General features: G+C 29.2%; 2 protein-coding genes and 1 long non-coding RNA gene across 3 annotated transcripts; 1 reads left to right on the top strand and 2 right to left on the bottom strand.

Moving 5' to 3' along the window:
- Positions 1-1,313: 1,313 nt before the first annotated feature.
- Positions 1,314-4,325, bottom strand: LOC145970033 (uncharacterized). The gene is made up of 3 exons (XM_083096422.1): positions 4,090-4,325; positions 3,669-3,861; positions 1,314-3,451 (listed from the first exon to the last, which is right to left on the bottom strand). Exons 1-3 carry the CDS (start codon positions 4,197-4,199, stop codon positions 1,478-1,480), a joined length of 2,277 nt encoding a protein of 758 aa, XP_082952548.1. The 5' UTR covers positions 4,200-4,325; the 3' UTR covers positions 1,314-1,477.
- Positions 4,326-6,462: 2,137 nt separating this feature from the next.
- Positions 6,463-9,869, bottom strand: LOC145970050 (uncharacterized). The gene is made up of 4 exons (XR_014438307.1): positions 8,386-9,869; positions 8,038-8,284; positions 7,611-7,770; positions 6,463-7,094 (listed from the first exon to the last, which is right to left on the bottom strand). It is a non-coding gene; the product is annotated as an uncharacterized LOC145970050 (long non-coding RNA).
- Positions 8,650-12,419, top strand: LOC145970048 (protein transport protein Sec23B-like). The gene is made up of 7 exons (XM_083096461.1): positions 8,650-8,913; positions 9,569-9,821; positions 10,575-10,786; positions 10,882-11,131; positions 11,213-11,869; positions 11,966-12,135; positions 12,271-12,419. Exons 5-6 carry the CDS (start codon positions 11,830-11,832, stop codon positions 12,103-12,105), a joined length of 180 nt encoding a protein of 59 aa, XP_082952587.1. The 5' UTR covers positions 8,650-8,913; positions 9,569-9,821; positions 10,575-10,786; positions 10,882-11,131; positions 11,213-11,829; the 3' UTR covers positions 12,106-12,135; positions 12,271-12,419.
- The last annotated feature ends 1,103 nt before the right edge of the window (positions 12,420-13,522 follow it).

Genomic DNA, 13,522 nt, shown 5'->3' with positions numbered 1-13,522 from the left:
CATTTGAGCCACCATTTCAATACATCTACAAATTCCGTGTACGTAAAAATTTCAACCGATTGAAATTTTTCTTATGCTTAAGTTTTTAGTAATTTTCTGTTTCCTTAGAATATAAAATCTAAAACGACTATCTGATTGGTTCTTGAGCTTATGTTATGTATTATGGCTATGTTTTATGGATATCCGTGTGCTATAGCCTTTACGCATACGGCTTTGTCGGAAACAGTTACGACATCTTTGTGCTCAGGCCCTTAATCGATTCGTATTAAGTTAGCCGGAAATTTTTCAGCCAACCAAAAATCTCCTTATGGAATCGTTTGTATTTCGTATGAAGATGTTTGAAGTGTGATTAAAAACGTTTGTGAGTAATTAGAATAATTATAAAAAATTAATCATTTTTACAGTATGTAGTTAGCCAACATAACTAAATATTAAAAATTCTCCTTATGAATCGTTTGTATTTCGTATGAAGAGTTTTGAAGTATAATTAAAAAGGTTTGTGAGTCATTCGTTTAATTTTAATTAAATTTTTTTATATTGTGAAGTTAGCCGGAAGCTATATAAAATGGACGCCGTCCTGTGATTGGTCGATTTGCTTATGGTAAATACTAAAATTTTCTCATGTGTACTGACTTTAAGTGTAAGCAAAACGAGCAAATTTATCTCTTTTGTAACTTTTAATCCATGACTAATTTATTATTAATTCCGCATAATCGCATAATATATCATGGATCGTGGATAAGCGTAGATAATTGAAATATGTTTGAAAGACGAAATGTCTTTACGTTACGATTTCTTCTGTGCGTTGACTGAAGTTTAATTTTACGTACGGAGTTAAATTTACGATCTATACTTAACGTAACGTAATGCGACACGGAACACCTTGTGCGGAGGTCCTAAGTCTCCTTAAAATCTCATTGTAGACGACGCATAAGGCCGGGTTTACAGTAGGTAATTTAAGCTGAAGCCTTAAGAGGTTGACCAACCACAGTCAAGTATGAAGAGAATACTCGGCTGTGATTGGTCAGTTTCTTAAGGCTTAAAGCTTAAATTATCTATTGTAGATCGGGATTAATTCTCAGAACCATCATCTTTGATAAAATAATTCTTTTTTACTTTTATATATTATTATATAATTGAAAAAATTTATTTGAAAGCTAGGCAACTCAATGAAAAGCTGTAAACTGCAGCCTGCAGCCTCATTTGACCTCATCAGTACATCACATTTCATTGGTTGTCTAATGCTGCAGTAATTACTTCTTATGAGACCTTATTTTTAATTTTTTAGCAAAATATTTTATTATTAATAAAAATATACAAAGACCTCTTTATTTTATCAACTAACTGTAATGAAATATAACTAAGAAATTACAAGAAAAAAATAAAAACTTATTTGTTTACACGTGACTCTGTCAGAGAAGAATGCGACAATACTTATTTGTTACTTATTAAACACAAACAAAGCCAATGCACGATATCATTTGACAACAGTAGCGGTATCAGCTTTAGTAGCCTCTGTAGAAGTACTTTCCAGAAATTTTGCTTTATCTACATCAGTAGTGTTCACTAAGTATCGCATAGTCACATTTGACTTTATCTTAAAACACAAACCAACATAAATTTTTGTTTTAACATGTTTATACTCCTCCTTGTCAAAAACCTTGAAATACTGTTTATCAATAATTTGTTTAAGAGCATCTTGTGATCTTTCTGTTTCATTTGCCTTGCAATATTTCCATTCAAATATGGCTCCAACTGTTCTAAGAATTACAAGCATGTCAAATTCGTGTTTTCTTCCTCGCTTTTCCTTGGAGATCTTTTGACAGACCGCTCTGTTAGCTTGTGCACTGAAAATTGTACTATTATATGCCAAATAAAAAAGAATGTGATATAACTCTGACTCATTATATGGAATTGTCGCACCTTCTGAAAAGAGGCCTGAAACTGCATTAACGAATTCACGAAATGGTTTTTCTTTACTTTTTTCAGTTTCCTCTTCATCATTTGCCATTAATAGCAAATTCCTCAGTGCTTGTATATATTTTTCTATATTTTCAGGCTCGAGTTTATACTTTGTACTAAACATCGATTCACTGTAACATTTACTTTCGATTACGCTCTTTATCTCCCAATTTGGTATCTTCAGACTTACAATGTTTGCATTCTTTTCAACTGCATTCAACAAACCATCATCCCACAGAAGCTGTAAGAAGAAATTCACTTGCGAGGTATCTAATTTATTCTGTGAATCAGAGATTGTCTTTTTCAGTTTCAAAATATTATCAATTGTTGGCTCAGCTAGTGCTATTTCAATGTTCTCATCTTCAAGAAGTTTCTCGATTGGCTTTTGTATCTCAGATTTCACAAACAAGTTTCCTAAAATATCCACAAAGCCTGACCTGGCCCAATAGCTATCGAACATTTTTCTCTTCTTTTTAACACTATTTTGCAAATAATTTATGACAGACCAGCTACTGTAAATTCTTGTTTCTTCACTATTTAATATTTGGTATCCATCATACCACTCTTTGACACCATCAGAATCTTTCACTGCTTGAAATTCACTTTTCTCAAATAGACTATCTACTTCCTGTACTGTAAATCCATATACTCCAGAAAAATTATCTTCTTGCAAGAATAAAACATTACAATGATTGCGTAATTCCCAGGAAAATACTCCAGATAAACGAACACAGGAATTAAGTAATGCACGCGCCACATTTTTTTGATCCTTTAAGCTTGTTGACATCAGATGGCTAATAGAATTTATCAGGTATCGCAGGAGTTTATCATCCATGTTCTCCATAATAGCTTTCATAATGGGCGCGTCGGTCTCGTCTATGAGAATAACAACTTTTTTGTTGAAGTGAGAATACAAGATTCGAGACAAGAATCGCAATCCGTATTGTACATTAGTTTCGGACAGTTCTTTCAGTCTATTATGGTTATAATAGTTCAAAAATATTTCGATATCTTGTATTTTCTTATCTTTAAAACTGCAAGAACCATCAGCAGCTATTTCAAGAAGGTAAGAATGCTGCTCGAATGCTAGACAAAGAGCTTCCTTCAGCGATTCTAAAATGTCTCCCTCTGTTTTACCTCCTACATCTTTAAGACTCATAAATATCACGGGGTACTGACCACAATGTTCCTTAACGAACTCTGGATGCTCGAAACCTAGCTGCAAATTCATAAACAGCTTGTAATTATCACCATCTTCTGGATTTGAAATTGGCTTTGCATCTTCATTTACTGTTATCTTCAAAAAGTTCTCGAGCATATCCATAAATGTGGATTTTCCGAAACGGCTCGGGGCTGTTATCCGAATCACAGATGCTTCACATTCAAAGAAACTTTTTATATACTTGCTCTTATCCACAAATGTAAGTTTTGTTTTGACGATCTTAAAATCCATTGTAGAGAGATCAGCTATATCTGATCCCTTCGGAATCTGTAAACAAAATCAGATAGGCCCCATTAATTTTGCTAATTACAATCAAGATATGCATGAAATATATACCGGCAGTCAAGAGAAGAAGGTCGCAATACCAACAGAACGTGCGAAAGCGCAAGCGAGTACAGATGCAGCCATAGCAGAAAACATGCAAAAAAGGCGAAAAAAAAATTACTTCAGCATATGTTGGTCAATAAATTTAACTAATTCTTACCTTGTGGAAGTTCCCTGGCTTATTCTTTGTTCCGTATTTTGTATGATCGACACCACAATTGATAGAGAATTCAGGTACAGTAACACTTCCAATTTTGGCATCGTTAGTTTCAGGTTTGTCATCATCCCTGTTGACAGATCGATCCGCCGTATTCATTCTTCGTCTTTTTTTGTCTGGTTCATCCATAAATTGTCTACAATAGAGATATTACCGATGAATAAATAAATTAATAAACATTAATGGCACTATAGCGAATTTTATTGGATTAATACATATAATAAGCATATTGTAAGGGGATGAAAGATGGCTGCGGTTTCCGAGATAGAAACCGCGCCGTCAGGTAATGGGCGAGTCGGGAGGAGAATGCCTGATGATAGAGATTTCGGGTTAAATAATGTACAATAAATGACCCGAAGAGTACCGAGATAAAGATTGTGTATTTGCCAGTTCCACGATAGCACCGCGGAATAAAGGCCAAGAACGCTCGGCCAGTTTACCGATGGCTACAGGACAAACTCGCGACGAGAACATAGACCGGGAAAAATGCACAATAGCCACCACGTGCAAAGTAACGACCTCGCGCTCACTGTACGACGGCCGGAAAAAGACTCTCGCCGGTAATCGTGGTAGCTCACCTCGGGTCGCGCCAAAAACTCTCACAGCCAATCGTTTTGGGCCACGTCACTCACCGTTAAAGTCACTAGGGCTGCGGTCCGAAATGTGCTCGGTAGTGTTCCGAAATTGCTGCCAGTTTACTGCCAGCTCTGAAAATATATAATATACGCATAGACCACCTCATTCGTTTAATTTTAATTAAATTTTTTTATATTGTGAAGTTAGCCGGAAGCTATATAAAATGGACGCCGTCCTGTGATTGGTTGATTTGCTTATGGTAAATACTAAAATTTTCTCATGTGTACTGACTTTAAGTGTAAGCAAAACGAGCAAATTTATCTCTTTTGTAACTTTTAATCCATGACTAATTTATTATTAATTCCGCATAATCGCATAATATATCATGGATCGTGGATAAGCGTAGATAATTGAAATATGTTTTTCTACCAATAAATAAGTAAATCTTTTATAATTGTTTTATAATGTAGTCATCATTCAGAAAATGATCACAATTTGTGATTATGTATTTAATTGTTATTTTATATTCGCTTTCAAATAATAAACTATATAATAATAAAATTTATATAAAAAGATGGTAATATATGTAATCCAATTAATCATAATTGACAAAATAACTTCTTGTGAAAAAATAAAAGTAAAAAATATAGAAGAATTTTTTTTATAGCTTGTATAAAAAATCAGTTTTATGCTGAGTATATTATAATTTTCTGGACTGTAGTAATATTTAATATATAATTTTTGCTATATAAATATATATTTCTTCTTAATTGACAATAATTAACAAAGTAATCAATAATAATCAATAATAATTAACAAAAAAAATGATAACATAAAAGAATATGCTAAAAATGTGCGCTTATATATATTTGAAAATACAAAAGAAGATTTACTTCCGATAAGGCATGGGCAATTTTCAAGTTTTCAGATGCAAAAATAATAAAATCTACAGAGATATCTATTTTTGCTCTTACAACATCAGCAATGGATTCATATTGCTATATGCCATTTCCTCTCTCTCGCATTTTGATGTAAGCCTTCCGATATTCTGTGACATAACTCAGCCGATCTTACTATCTGTAGAAATAGATTTTATATCAGAAATATATATTTATATAGCAAAAATTATATATTAAATATTACTACAGTCCAGAAAATTATAATATACTCAGCATAAAACCCACACAGCACATGATATCATTCGAATATTCTATACTCATACTGTAAATATACGTTACAGATGTAATATACTGAGAATAATCCCATAACATCTCTTGTTGTATATTATTTTTCATATATTCTCAGAATATACTTTGAATATCTCGTATTAGTATATTCTTTTTCGTATATTTTCAGGATACTCTATAATATTGCATGTGTTTCTTCATTTTGTCGCTACGCGCGCCACCAAACTCGTACTTAATTTTTGGTGAAATGGACAAAGGACTGGTACTAACATGAATTCCAAAGTTTCTTCTTTTTTCTTTTTAGTTAGTTTAATTTATAATAAACTGACTTCCCAGTCAGCACAGTAACGTTTTAAAAACGTATTAAAAACATATATACTGGACGTTTCGGACGTATTTAAAACATCCAGATTAGATCGTTGAACGTTTTTAAGACATTTTAAAAATATCCAATGTTACTTTCTTGGACATTCAAAAAATGTCCATTTTAAGTACAAAATAGACAAAAATTGGACCTGTTTCGAACATTAAAAAAACTTTTAAAAATAGGTAGATATGTAGATAAAATATTATTCAATTTTAATGCAAATTAGAGTTAACTTGTTAGTAAAACTTGGACAGTATTCATATTTCAATCTTATATTGAAGAGTGTCTTAAAATCCCATTCAACCAATGAAATGGCCGCAGCATTATTTCATTAGTTGAATGAGATTTTATAAGACAATCTTAGAAATAAGATTGAACTATGAATACCGTCCAATGAGTTTTGTTAACAAGTTAATTCTAATTTGCATTAAAATTGAATAATATTTTATCTATATACCTACCTATTTAAAAAAATTCTTTTAATGTTTGAAAGTATTGACTACCGTCCATATTAATGTGTAAAATATTTTAATATCCTACTAAAAAATTAAGTTCCTAATATAGCTTTAACATCAAATTTTAACAAACAAAAAATTCAATATAGTAATTTTTATTATAACATATTACATATTTATTGTGATTATATATTCTTGTAATATTTTTTTTATTATATATTAATAAAACTGTTTTCGAACTTTATATTCTTTATAAAAAATATATATTATTTATAAGAGTATATAATATATATTTTTTATAAAATATTTTTTATAATATATCTTTATTTATAAAAGAAATAATAAAATTTATAAAAAATATATATTAAAATATATATAAAAATTTATAATATATCTTATAATATATCTTTATAATATATCTTATAATATATCTTTATTTATAAAAGAAATAATAAAATTTATAAAAAATATATATAAAAATATATATAAAAATTTATAAAAAATATATATTATTTATAAGAGTATATAATATATATTTTTTATAAAATATTTTTTATAATATATCTTTATTTATAAAAGAAATAATAAAATTTTTAAACGAAACAAAAATATTCTTTGAATAAAATAAAATAACATTTTAAACGAAATCTCTTTTAAAATTAATTATTTCTTATTTAATTATGTCTTAATTTTCCCCTCTCAGCAGCTCATCTTCTCAACCATCCTTGGATACATTTTTCCGAATGTTTAGTTGTTTCGCAATATCTTCCTTTCGTTGATGCACCTATTTAAAATAATATCATTAAAATAGAATATTAAAATTATTTTATTTATGCAATTTAACAAAATAAATTATGCTATGTGTATGATTATATGTTTATTATTTTGAATTATTTGGGAATTGCTAATTTTTTGTAAGAAAGTATTATCAAGAGACATAGTAGTGTCTTATACAGGTAGAATAGGATTGCGTTTCACGCATAATACGCGCCTTTATCAAATTAAATCTAACCTAATAGTATACTATTAGATGCTAGACTATACTATTAGTGTACTATTAGATGTAGTATTATGTACTATTTAAATTATATGTGCATATGCATAAAATAGAATGCAGTGAATCAAACGCATGCAAATTTCTAATTTTTGTAAAAATATGAGATAAATTTTTTTACATATTTTAGCTTTTTTCAATAAATTCATTTTTAATGTTTATAATTACAAATTTCAATAATTTGGATTAAAATTTTTTTATTTGAATATTTGTGAAATAATAATTATTTTTTAGAATAATACTCACTTATTAAAACTTTACAAATATTGAGGTCACAGAATGCTTTTTTCTGTTTTCTCCCAAAAAAGCTGTATTTGTCTGCAAGTTTATTTGTCATTATCATTGAAAGTGCTCTCCGAATAAATTCATATCCATTCTTTCCTCCTAGATTTTGCAATTCATTTATCTAAAAAATAAATAAACGTTGCTTACAAACTAAATATAATTAAAAAATGAAAATAATATATTTTACATGTGAAATGTAATGTGATAAATACGATTTAATTTTTACACACATACTATTTAATATATGTATATATGTATGTGGATGTATGCATGTGTGTAAATATATGTATGTATATGTATAACGTAATTATTTTTAATTTAAATTAATTATGACGTATTAATAAAATAAGTAAAAATAGTAATATTATAGACTTCAAAGTTTAATTACCGCATTAGTAATTTCATTTTCATTTTCCAGAATAAGTTCCACTGTCTGAAGTTCTTCTTCGGTTTGAAGGGGAAAATTTAATCTTTATTATTAAATATTGAAATTATTTGTTCTTTTTCTTTGTTAGCATTTGTTTGCTGAGAGACATTTTTTAGGTTCAATTTAATATCTTTGACTTCAGATAATATATCAGTGACCACACTTCGTATTAAATAATTTTGGGCCACTAAATTTTTAACAGTCTTTTCTGAAAAAAATTATTTTAATTTATATTTAATTTTATTATTATATTGAAATTTATTGTCAATATTTATGTGTATATTGTGTGTAATGTTTATATCATATTACCATCAAGTTTCTTCCCACACAACATGCATGTCTTGAAGACGTCTTAAACATGTCTTTCTTATGACGCCTTTAAGACTTGTCCAATTGACGTCTTTCTGATGTTTTTAAGACATTCAATTTAAGACGTATTTTTTTAAACGTCTTAAAGATGCCTTTCTTATGACGCCTTTAAGACTTGACCAATTGACGTCTTTCTGATGTTTTTAAGACATTCAATTTAAGACGTATTTTTTTAAACGTCTTAAACATGCCTTTCTTATGACGCCTTTAAGACCTGACCAATAGACGTCTTTCTAACGTCTGTAAGACATTCAATTTAAGACGTATTTTTTTAAACGTCTTAAACATGCCTTTCTTATGACGTCTTTAAGACCTGACCAATAGACGTCTTTCTGATGTTTTTAAGAACATTTACTTTAAGACGCCATTTTTAAGATGGCCGCGGTGCCAGGCCAGCCAGGCATTAGACGGGATCGAGTTGGAAAATAAATTATTCCATTTACCAAAGTTGAGCAGTGCTTTGCACAGGTAAGAATTAATGATATTTAAAGCCGGGTCTGCAATGGCCATAGCATAAGGTTGTAAGATGTAAGCGAAATAACCAAATCCATTTCCTATGGATTTCGTGCGTTCTACGGTGGTCTCGCATACGCAGTCACGGAAGAATTCTGCGTTCTTAATTCTTATTGCGCGTCCGCCGTAGAACATACATAGAGCCCATTCTACAATGGCAGTAACAAGACTGTAGGAGTAGAGATTAAATCGTTTTTAGTGAAGTAAAGAAGAAGAAGTAATGAAATAGACAATTCTCATTTTGTACTACTATTACCTTAGAGTACTAATGAGAATTTCTATTTCGTTACTTCTTGTCTTTACTTCATTAGAAACAGTTTATTCTTTACTCCTACAGCCTTGTTATTGCCATTGTAGAATGGGCTTAGGGCGTGTTCCAAAATTCACTATCAGCGCTGAAAATCTTTAGTTCACGTTACGTATATTATATATTTTCATCGCTGGCAGTGAATTTTGGAACATGGCCATAGTAGGAAATGGATTTGGTTCATTTCGCTTACAACTTTATGCTACGTTATATATATATATGTATATGTATGTATGTGTAAAAAAATTAAACTCTATATTGTAAAAAAATATATTAATTATCTTTTGTATATTTTTTTTGCAGCATTATGACAACATATGAAGATTTTATTCAACAAAATTTTATTCAACAAGATTGTGACGGTGTGCGTTCCATAAATGGAATGCTTGGCCATCATCGCGTATTGATACTACTAGACTAGTTGTACTATTGAAAACTTTGTATCAACCAATTAAGGAACAAGTAGATCTTCCGCCAATTCAATATGATCCAGTTTTATGTACAAGATCTACATGCAGAGCTATTTTAAATCCATTATATCAAATAGACTATCGTGGTAAGTAATAAGGTATTATAAATGAATAGAACAAAAATCATTTTTTATTTATCACAAGAAACATTTTGAAAAATATTAAAGTAGTTTATTTCTATTAGAAATTAAAATATATTTTAATGTGTTTCTTTATTACGATGTATTTACATTCATATTCTTTATTATTCTTTATACTTCATTTAAATTCGTATTTTATTTAATGCATAATTCTCTTGTAATTTTCTGTCTATATCATATAAGATAATTTAAAAAATCAAATTATTTATTAGGAGCATATAGTATTCATAATAATATTGTAAAGATATTTTTATATTTCAATAAATTCTAAATTTGTGTTATCATTATATATTATTTTTTTTAAGTTACATTATAATACACATATTGTGAGTTATATTAATAATTATGAGAAAAAAACTTTGCAAAAAGAATTTATGAGGAAATTCTTCGAAATAAGAAACAAAAAGGAAATATATTTAAATGATCAAAATGTATGCATTTATTTGAATAATAGTGTTATATATGTGTTATATATGTTGAATAGTTATATTATGAAACAAATATTTTTGATTTTACTTTTTTTAAGATTTGATTCTTTTCGAACATTTTTTTTATTATCATTTATTGACATTACATGATTTATTATAGTTTTTATTATATATAAATTTATGATATATATATATATATATGTTACTTATATATTACTTTAAATATTATTGTATCTCAGTCCAATTGTATGTATTTATATGTATTATTTAGCGTGCCCAATGTTTGCCATCAATATTTTTACTTTTTGCGGATACATATGTCTGGATGATGAAGAATTAGAGGCACTTAAAGATTCATTACAAATGTCATTGTCTCTGCTTTCACTCAATGCTCTTATTGGTCTTATCACATTTGGCAAAATGATTCAAGTTCATGAATTAGAAGCACAAAGGATCTTCAACCAAAAGTTCAAGATATGTTAGGTACGAATAGAATAAGTCCCAAGTTATATTTACTATATTAGTCATTGTTCTTCATGATTACTTTATTGCATTTTATTCACATTACATTTTGATAGGTATAGGTAGACTAATTCCTGGACAAAATCCAAATCAAGAGGACCTGGTGCGTATCTATTGCCAGCTGCTAATCGCTTTTTGTAACCAGTACATAAGTGTGATATGAGACAGTTCGACAGATCTTTTAGGAGAACTGTAACGTGATCCATGGTCTGTTGGGCCAGAGAAACGTTCATTGCGATCTACAAGTGTGGCATTAGCAGTCGCCACGGGTCTCTTAGAAGCTAGTTATGCAAATACTGATGCTAGGTATTTATATGTTGTAATATGATGTATATATGTTATGTTTTTCATTGTAATCCTACATATAATGCTATCAATGTATTTAAGGATTATGCTATTTGTTGGCGGACCATGTTCTCAAGGACCTGGCCAAGTTGTAACTGATGATTTATGACAACCAATCAGATCACATCATGATATTCAAAAAGATAATGCTAAGCATAAAAAGGCAATTAAGCATTATGATACACTTGCATCACGTGCTGCAACTAATGGCCATAATAGATATTTATAATAGATATTTATTTTTGTGCTCTTGACACCAAACTGGTTTATTAGAAAGGCGACAATATTGCAACTCTACTGGTGGTCATATGATGATGGGGGATTCATTTAATTCTTCATTATTCAAACAAACTTTTCAACGAATATTTGCTACAGATGCCAAGGGTGATTTGAAAATAGCATTCAATGCAATCTTAGAAGTAAAAACATCTCAGAAAATTAAAGTTCCTGGAGCAATTGGATCTTTTGTATGTCAGTGGGAGAAAGGATCAAGTGTTGGAGTACTACAAGAAGTAGGCTTACTTGTCAGTGGAAATTTTGTTCATTGACACCATCTACAACAACAGCATTATTCTTTGAAGTTGCAAATTAACATACAGCCCCAATTCCGCAAAGTGGAAGAGGCTGTATTCAATTCATTATCCAATATTAACATAGTAATGGACAAAGGCGAATTAGAGTTACTACTATTGCAAGAAAGTAAATATATTTTTTATTATACATTATATGTATATCATAAATATTTATAATATCATAAATAATAATATAATATCATAAATATTTATGATGTTATAGGAATATCTTTAATAATCAGTTGGGCAGATGAATCATCATCTTTGCATCATGTAAGCATAGAATTTGAGGAAGCAACAGCTGTTTTTATATCACGTTTAACTGTATTTCGAGCAGAAAGTGATGATGGTCCAAATGTTTGAAGATGGGTTGATCATATTCTGATTAGACTTGTTAGTAGTTTCTATCATTAAAATTGTGCCCAATTACACTTAATATAAAGCTTAAACTTTATATATTTATACATATAGATTTACACATAAATATATATTGTATCTATTTTGAGGTGTAAAATCTTATTATTGCAGTATCAAAAATTCGGAGAATATGCAAAAGATGATCCAACTAGCTTTAGATTGGCAGAAAATTTTTCCTTGTATCCACAATTTATGTATCATTTACGCAGATCACGTATTCAAGTATTCAATAATTCCCCAAATAAAACTAGTTTTTATAGGTAAGTTGTTATTTGTATAAAACACATGATATATTTAAAACTTATTGATTCTTTTAGGTCTCATATTTCATATATCAATATATATTTTTTGACATTCTTTTTAACTGAAAGAAGAAAGGAGCATCTCAGATAAAGTTTTCATTTATCTTATGATAGCAGCATTTGTCATAAGTTGCTAGTGCATGTATTGCAAATATGCAATAATGCAGTTATTTGAAATTAAATTGAATGTTGCACACAAAATGGACACAGTATATATTGCGAATACACTAGCAACTTATGACAAATGACTGCTATCATAAGATAAATGAAAACTTTATCTGAGATGCTCCTTTGTTCCCATCTTTCATCGAGTGCGATTGTGATTGTGGTTATGCAAGCTGAAGAAAATCTTTCGATTCGAAGAAATAAAGGTAACGTAAACTACGAATAGATAGATTTTAGTATTGATAAAGTTTCGAAACAATCGGTGTATGAAAATTGAAAATGGTGGTCGTTCTATATACAAGGTGTCCCATTTTAAATAACCTCAAATATTTCTCAAATAATACCCCACACAGCAATCTATATCTCAGACGTAAATCAGATATCATTTCGTCAATAAATTTTTGTTGTATTTGAGATATCTTGATATCTGATATATCTTGAATATCTTCAGAATATCTGATATCTTAATTATCAAAATATCTATAATTTCATAAGTTAAAAATCCAGAAAAAAAGCAAGGAAATAAACCTAACGGTATAATAATCATTATGCCTGTAAATATTATTATATAAGAAATGATCATGATTGATGTTTCTTGAGAAATCATTGTTTATTTCCTAATAATATATAGATATGACGCTCCGATTACAACTGCATTCAATTATTGTTATGTTTACTTTTTTAAGTGATTAGGGATTTATAATAAAAGGATTTATATATCAGAATACGTAATATTCCAATAGCGAGGATTGATTGATGGCAAATAATCAAATAATTCTTGATTTGCAATTAGAAGGGCATACGAAGCTTTATGTCTGATATATGCATTCGTATTTCAAATACAGGTTATGCTAATTAAAAATAAACATCAACAATTAAATTGGACTAAAAATCAC

Source organism: Camponotus vicinus, unplaced genomic scaffold, assembly GCF_025532165.1.
Source record: "Camponotus vicinus isolate PSW18456_S1 unplaced genomic scaffold, iyCamVici1.0 SCAF_4, whole genome shotgun sequence".
Classification (NCBI taxonomy): domain Eukaryota; kingdom Metazoa; phylum Arthropoda; class Insecta; order Hymenoptera; family Formicidae; genus Camponotus; species Camponotus vicinus.
The sequence above is the reverse complement of the archived record's forward strand: the minus strand, read 5'-3'. Positions and strand labels throughout refer to the sequence as shown.

Coding starts and splice junctions, on each gene's coding strand:
- LOC145970033 (XM_083096422.1), bottom strand. CDS start 4,199: ATGTTCTCGTCGCGAGTTTGTCCTGTAGCCATCGGTAAACTGGCCGAG. Junction 3,862..4,089: donor AATACACAATCTTTATCTCG/GTACTCTTCGGG, acceptor TCTCTATTGTAG/ACAATTTATGGATGAACCAG. Junction 3,452..3,668: donor AGCCAGGGAACTTCCACAAG/GTAAGAATTAGT, acceptor TTTTGTTTACAG/ATTCCGAAGGGATCAGATAT.
- LOC145970048 (XM_083096461.1), top strand. CDS start 11,830: ATGGACAAAGGCGAATTAGAGTTACTACTATTGCAAGAAA. Junction 11,870..11,965: donor GTTACTACTATTGCAAGAAA/GTAAATATATTT, acceptor ATGATGTTATAG/GAATATCTTTAATAATCAGT.